This window comes from Ceratosolen solmsi, unplaced genomic scaffold (assembly GCF_000503995.2).
Source record: "Ceratosolen solmsi marchali unplaced genomic scaffold, CerSol_1.0 scaffold14, whole genome shotgun sequence".
In the NCBI taxonomy this organism is placed as follows: Eukaryota; Metazoa; Arthropoda; class Insecta; order Hymenoptera; family Agaonidae; genus Ceratosolen; species Ceratosolen solmsi.
In genome coordinates, this window is record NW_011948420.1 from 7,211,669 (window position 1) to 7,220,143 (window position 8,475).

The window sequence follows — 8,475 nt, forward strand, 5'->3', positions numbered from 1 at the left end:
CGTCGTCCTGGAACGCCCTCGGAGAGGAGCGAACGGCGGCGCGTAGCGCGCCCTCGTTTACAGCCTCCTGGAGCCGGGGCAGAGGACCGGGGCCGAAGGCCGAAGATTACGGACCGAGCCGAGGGCTGCCCGCCGGCGCTTGTCAACTTGGAAAATCGGAAAATCGGAAAACGCCGTTTGAGGTTATGCGGGAAATATAGAGGGCGCGAGCGCGCGCGCGACACGCAGCAGCGATCGGTGTGTCGCTCGAGGGTAGCTTTTCGCGCGCTCTTCTCCCGCGCTTCGCACGGCATACTCGTGGCGAAGGCGGCGTTCGCGAGCCTTAAGTCCGCGGCCTCGCCGAGGAGAGGAGCTTAACCGGGCCTCGAAGCCCAGGGTCGGCCCTTGGGGTGAGCGCCGGTCGACCGGGGGTCGAGGCGGGCCGCCCAAAAGCGAGCCAAACTTTCGCGGGCTTTGAGGAGAGGCGCGCGAGAAGTTGCCGCTGCATTATGGCGCTGGAATAGCGCGAGAGGGCAACCGGACGAGCTCTCGTGTCCCGCACTTTTCGGCCTCGTTTTCCGCCCGCGAGCTAGCAGAGCACTCGAGGACCTGCCGCAGATCGGCCTGGAATCTACCGTCCACGGGGAGCTGCGTCGGAGTTGCCGACGACGTGGAAATACGAGAGACGGAGGCACGGAAACGCGGAGGCCGCAAGATGCCACAAACGAGGTGAGAGTGCGCGGTTTATGCGCCACTATACTTTGGCGATTTTTTTTATGGCCTTGCTCCGCCCTTGCCCTTGGATTCCCAAGGATTATGCTTCAGCGGGGATTCTAGTGGACCTTATGCTGACTTTAGCAGCGATTTTCCGGAGCCTCGTGCGGTTATAACCTTCTCTTCGGAGGAGGGAGGAAATATCTTTGAATGACTGCGTGATTGGCAATTTTTTTTAATCTCTCATCGTGGCTGGATTTTTTTCTTGCTTTTTCAGTAAATCGAAGCATTATGACACTGGGAAATAATGCGGCAAGTTTCAGTCTCGTTATTTAGAATTTTTGCTCTAATTTCTAGGTCCAGCTTGGTGAGTGACGAAGAGACTTTGATCATCAAGCTTTCAAGTAGTCATTAATAACTATTTAATTTTATAAAGTAGCCCATTTTCTTTCTTATTTATTTGCTTCTTGTTTTGTTTGTTTGTTTTGTGTGTGTGTGTGTGTGTGTGTGTGTGTGTGTGTGTGTGTGTGTATTTTTTAATATCCAAAGTCTCACGTTATGCAGATGTTTTATATTTATTATATTCATTTACAATGGATATTGGTGTCTTTAATGCTAATTTTTAAACAATATTTCTGAACAACCTATATCGATACTTTTCCTAAGATGTATGAAAAAAAAAAATGTGTACATCTCCAATAATTAATACTCCATAAACCATAAGATATAAATAATTATATGTGCTGTAATGATTTTTCTTTATAAATGTAAATCTCATATATCCTTATGTGTAATTTATTTTTCTTTTTTTTTTTTATGAAAATTTTAGATTTCACAACTTGTAGATATCATGAGAGTTCCTGCGGTAGTATTTTAATTTTTATGTTATTTATTTGTTACTTCATTTTTCTAACTTATTTATTATTTTATTTCTTTTTATTTATACCATTACCTTGAACAACATGAGCATAGGAAAAACAGAATTAAAAAAGACATAGCTCTAAGAATATAGATTTTTTATTTTTATAATTGCTTTTTATTACTATTATTATTATTGTTTTTTAATAGGCCAAAAAGTTATGTTTAGCTGTAATATGTAAAATTATAAGTATTATTGACCATAAATTTAAATATTAAAAATGTTATTAGTGTTTCGATTTAGTTAATTTCTAAAAGAAATTAATTGAACTCAAATAAATTTTCTTACAAAAATATCTTGCCATTACTATTTTTAATTTTTTTCATCATAAGATTCATAAACCTTTATATATTTATGAAAATTGAAAGTACCAATTTTTAATTCTTATATATAATTTACTATAATCATTACAATTCAGGTTTTATGTCATTTTCAATAATTAATAACATGTGATTTTTTTAAAAATTAGATAATGCAAGGAAATTCTTTCTTCTTTTTTTTTTTTATTTTGATAGAAACCTATCTTATTGTGGAGTACATGATTTTCAATAACTATTGTAACTCTAATTAAGTAATAAATATCAACTACATTGGAATAATTAAATATATTATTTAAATTTCTCTTTGAGTTGAAAAATGTTTTTATATAAAAGCATAAAAATAGTAAATGCAAAAAAATTGGACAATGTTTATTAAAAAATTTCATTTCAATAGAATTTAACTGTTGCTTATTCAAACTTGCTCCAATATTTCTTTTTATTAATTTAGTTATAATATATTGGCTATGAATATTTTACAAAATCATTTCAATTTCTATTACATTTAAATATGATAATTTTTATTTGATCTGTTTAATTACAATCTTTAATGCATAATATTAAATTATAATTTAAGAAATACTAAAAGCTTTATAATATAATATATAAAATAAGATTGTATTGAGTTATCTATCTATTATTTGAATGTAAGTGATTTAATACAAGTTGATAAATATTTTTTAAATTATATAAGAATACACTATTATATAAAGATTATAAAATACAACTATGTGTTTATATAGTATAATTAGAAAGTTTTGTTAATTTTGCAAATAATAGATTTAAATAAAATTATGTAGACTTGGGATTTTTCTTTTAATTATTTTAATTACATTCCTTTATATTCATAAATTATTTCTGAAAAACTGATGAGTTACTGTACTTCTCTAAAATATTAAATTTCATATACATTTTCCAATGTGAATATTTAAATGCTATTAAATTATTGGCTATTAAGTCATCAATAATAAAATTATCATTTAAATATATTATATTAATTTTGTTAAAAATTGTATTTGATTTATCTTGCAGATCTTATGATATTGTAGTATTTAATGAAAATTAGAAAATTATTTATTGTTTCAGTGTGCAAGAGAAGCAGTCGAAGCTCCATCTTCAAAATGGTAAGGGTAACAGACGTAAAAGAAGAGCAACAGAAATCTCAGAAGATTCAGAGAATATTTATCCCCCTAACAAAGTGCCTTCATTGTCATCAAATGGCACATATCCAGAAACATGTAATATTTCTAATCCACCAAGTGTAGCATACACACCCCAGCCAACAACTTCACCCCTTAAGGAACAGCAAGAGCCAGCAACATGGTCAGAGCTCAGAACATCTACATGTTTTCTAACACCATCTGCCTCTCACAGTGAAAATAGTAAATCCACACCCTTACCTTCTTTACCTTGGGCCGATGGAACACAAGTGTGGTCGCTTATGTGTTTGGGGGATCAAAAGTCTGTTACCCAGAGAGATCCACAAATGTTTCAAAGGCATCCCACATTACAACCCAGAATGAGAGCTATTTTATTAGACTGGTTAATTGAAGTCTGTGAAGTTTACAAATTACATAGAGAAACTTATTACCTTGCCATGGATTACATTGATAGGTATCTTTCAACTCATCAGAATGTACCGAAAAATCAGCTACAACTCATCGGTATCACATGTTTATTTATTGCGGCAAAGGTAACTTTGATTTCCAAATTTATATTTAAAAAATCTTGCTTATATATTTTCTAAAGTATGATGAGAATTTATTTTTTATACTAATACATTAGTAGGCTAAACTATACAATGGAACAATTATTATTTTTCTTTAGGTCGAAGAAATTTATCCACCAAAGATTGCAGAATTTGCATATGTCACTGATGGTGCATGCACTGAAGAAGAAATTCTTGGGAAAGAATTAGTTGTATTAAAAGGCCTTGGTTGGAATTTGTCACCTGTAACAGCGCCAGGCTGGCTCAATGTCTACATGCAGGTGGAATCTGGTGATTGGTCAAGACCTAATACTTTTATTTACCCTCAGTATGGTGGACTGCAGTATTCACAAGCTTCTCAGCTCTTAGACTTAGCAACACTTGACGAAGGAAGTTTAAAGTTTTCATACAGTCATTTAGCAGCTGCTGCTATTTATCACACTCAGGTAAAAATTGTATATTAATTTAATCTATTGTTATTGAATATATTTATATATAGTATAGTATTTAAATTATAATATTATTCCTGGAAGTAATAAAATTGCAATTTTTATTTATGTTTAATATTCCAATGCATTATAATTCATTTAACATGTTTTTGTTAACAAATTTTACAATCATTTTAAATTTAAATAAGAAAGTCAAATAGTAAGTTTATTTTATTGATATGTGTATAAAAATTCTTTTTGCTTTTTAATTTCCAACACAAAAATAATAAATACTAATTACTTGATATAATTTTTATATAATTTACATAAAAAAATTTCAACATTTTTTGTAATAATTATTTTTGAAATATTAATAATTTAAGAAAGAATAAATATTTATTAATCCAAAATTTCAGTGTTCAAATCTCATTCAAATCCAAACAAAATCAAATAAAAAATTCGTACATTCAAAATGGCGGATCATAGAACAAAACCTCTTTATTAGATCCACCATTTTGGTGTTTTGTAGTTAATAATTTTAAATTAAATTCTTGTTGTGTAAAATTTAATAATATCTTAATATCTTTCTTCAATTATGATTTATTATAGATAATATATTTGATTTTTACGAGTTTTAAAAAAAAAAAAATTTTGAAACGGTAATTTTAAAATTATTATAATCTACTAACTTTTTGGGTGAAGAGATGTTATTAGTTTGTTATGAATTCATAAGTGGCGAATTGTTAATATTTAGTACAAAAAAAAAAAAAAAAAAAAAATAGATTCAAAAGTAGAATTGAAAATATTAATATTTCTGTGAATACTCTAGTGAAGAAAACGGAAAAATATAGAACCGTCCTCGAATTAAAATTTTACTCGTATTATTAATATTTCTTAAAATCTTATTTATTAACCCTATTGATGATTAAAATATATCGAAATCTTTATTTGCCAATAATATTGTTCTTTATTTGTTTATTATATCGTTTTAGATAATGTGAAAAAAAAAATATTATTCGTCAGTGTAATTATATTCTTCAGTTAATTCAAATTTATCATAATTAAAAAAAAAAAATTTTAATTATTCATTGATTTACTATTAATCTCAATTACAAAATCTTAGATAAAACCGCCGGGGGTGTCTGACCATATCCTATAGTATTCTACTTATTCTACTCCAAAACTCACGCGTTTCTGTATAATTAAATTTATTTCACTTGCTTATACAACATAGAGTTTCCATTTGTTTAATGCATTCTTTTCAATATTTAATTATCAATAATATATTATTTATTATTTGTGTTAAAATACAGTATTCTTACATATAATAATATTTATATTAATCAATTCTCGTGGAGAGTCGACGAAAAATATGATTGCTAACAATATTTGAAAAATTAGTTAAAAGTAAAAAATTTATAAATGTTAGAATTATATGTAGAGTACAATTTAATATAATAAAAAAAAAATAATAATTGTTTACACATATCACTGATACATCCGAAATGAACGCTTTTCAAATTTTGTAGTGGAAAAGTAATAAGTTTTATGTAAACGTAAAAATATTTAAATTAATTAAATAAATTTTTTTTTTTACATTCCTTTTCATTTTATAAAATATAAAGAATAATTTTTTTATTTGTGTAGATAAGCATTCATTAATATATCGGGATTAATAATTAAGATAAGAAAATAAATCGATACGTCATCTGTCATTAATTTTGATCGAAAATTATATTAAGACAAGATAAATAGTATATTTTGTTTCTATAGAATTTATAATATTACTATTTATATAATTTGTAATATATATTTTATTATTAATAAGGAGATTAATAGATCATAAAATGTCTTAATCAAGACATATTTTTAAACATATCTATAGCACTAAGATTTGTCAATGTATTTTTAGTTTATTATATATTTGAATATTTTATAGAAAAGCAGGATAAAAATATTAAGGTATTAGGTGAAATATTAAGTAAAAATATTCGGTTCTATTAATGTTAATTTGCCATTTTGTTTTAGTACATATTATTTAAATCTACGAATATCGATAATTAAATTTCCATAGTCAGCTTATTTATATGAAAATAAGTTTAAAATATGTTGCACATTTTTTTCATGATTTAAAAATTTTGATATTTTCATTGATAAAAATTTTGTCATGCATACCTATTATAATATTATCTTTTTAGTTGATAATAAAATAAGTAATATCAAAATAATGGAAAATTTTAGCGTTTATTTAATATTTAAAATTTTGAAAACGAAAAAAAAAACGTTACTTATTTTGTAAAAAATTAATCAGTTAATTTATTTAAAGTTTTATACCAAATTTAGATTTTAATTTTTCAATTTAATATTCGTCCAAATACTTGAGGATATCTATAGTAAAGTATAATAAATTTTCATTATTACATTAAATTATTCTATTTATTATATTTTTAATTTATGATAATACTATAATTAAAATTTTTACATTTTAAAGTTTTTTTTTTTTTTTTAAACCATAATTCACGATTATGCGTAAGAAATTTATATTACATGTTAAATTACAAATTATAAATTAATTATAAATCTCATATTATAATTGATCATAATAATATATTAAGAAATAATACATCATAAAACACGTTTTTTTATAAAGCATGTAGCTATAATTATTTTATATAATATAATTTAAGTGTTATTTTATATATTTTTTCAAGTATCTTTTAACGATTAGCAATATTCTATACATAATTTTTTTTTTTTATTTATTTTAAATACCATATTTTATTTCGTATTTATTTCAAATAAAAATTTAATTATTTATTGATAGGCTAACATTGTCCAAGTAATTGAATAATTTCGAAGTATGCTAAAAATAATAAGGTCAAATAACGATAAAATCGATTTATTATACAAAATGCGATAGTAAAAACTTTTCTTATGTATCTATTATTATATACAATAAGCATTTTATACGGTAAATTAAAAAAGTTTCTAAAAAATTCATCATCTTTGTGTAAGTATAATTTATTTATTATTTATCTTCTAATTGACCTACATATGAGATAACTTATAATTTAAAAGAATTTATATATTATAATATTATATGATGTAAAATCAATAAGTTGCGCATATTAGTTTGAATGTATAATTCAATTATGTAGATCAGATCTTTAAAAGTATTAGTAATAAAAAATGATTAAAGAAAAAAAACAGCATTTTTCAAGGTGTTAATTAGATTTTATATGCAAACGACCTATTCTACATCTCCAAATTGTTAAAAGATTAAATTATAATGAATCGAAATGTTTCAGGGCAGGGAATGTGCTTTGAGGGTGTCGCGGCTGACGTGGGAGCAGCTTGCGCCCTGTGCTAAGTGGCTAAGTTCGTTTGCCCTAACGGTGACAGAGGAACGCGCCCAGCAAATGTTACGCTCGGCAGTGCCACTCCTCGATACTAATTCAGGCTCAGGACTTCGCGCCTCTGTACCCAACATCGTCGTAGATGAATCCCATCGCATCCAGACGCACGTAATAGACCTGGACATGCTGGAGCTCGCCCAACAGCGGCATACACACGACGCCCTGCTTGCCGACTGTCTCGACTTCGAGGCTATCTTGGACTCTGGCAGTAGTCCAGATCAAAGTGGTATCCTCACTCCGCCTTCGAGTAGTCAGAAGAACTCACCGACGCCACCGAGGCTACCACCACAAATGGAGCCCTATACATAACGCGTGACCCACTTCGACGTTCGTCGATCCTGACTCTTTTTGCACTCGTTACTCAATGTCTTCTTAATGCTTTTCATCCGCCTCTCGCCTTCCACCCTCCCCTGTTGAATATACAAAAAGTTATTCACGGGTTGGGGATTTTGGCCCTTAAGAAATCCTTATAGCCAAATGAGACCTATTGGCTTTGAGTCAAACAGCTGAGGTTGTATGTTTGACTTTCCGTTGCGAGGAATTAATGAAGCGGAGAGAAATTGTTTTGGAAAGAGTTATAGCTTGCATAAGGTTGAAATTTTATATTTAGCTAAAAAGTTGATTGATATTATAAATTACTATGTAAAATATTAATCGGAATTCTTTCCCTTCTCTTTCTATATCAGTCATTTACTTAATTTAGAGCAAAAGTTATTAAATAATACTTGTAAAGGTAATATAAAACAATTACAAGTGTCATAGAATAAACTAATTCAAATTTTACAAAGTGAATTGTAAAATTAATAAACATTTCTACTTTCGAAATTTTACAGAAGTCAATTATACGTTGGTAGAAATATACTAAAATTACATGATCTGCAGTGATCATTAGTAAAGAGAAATTGAACATGATTTATGGCGAGTCATTTCTTTTAATGAATTCTTTATACGTGATAATAGCGTTTACTCTTATCATTTTTATTTTATTCCCTCC

At 28.9% G+C, this 8,475-nt stretch overlaps 1 protein-coding gene across 1 annotated transcript; it reads left to right on the plus strand.

Annotated features, from left to right (window-relative positions):
* The first annotated feature begins 6 nt into the window (after positions 1-6).
* Positions 7-8,180, plus strand: CycE (cyclin E). The gene is made up of 4 exons (XM_011498096.1): positions 7-708; positions 3,016-3,622; positions 3,757-4,083; positions 7,374-8,180. The coding sequence occupies exons 1-4, from the start codon at positions 695-697 to the stop codon at positions 7,788-7,790; spliced, it is 1,365 nt and encodes a 454-aa protein (XP_011496398.1). The 5' UTR covers positions 7-694; the 3' UTR covers positions 7,791-8,180.
* The last annotated feature ends 295 nt before the right edge of the window (positions 8,181-8,475 follow it).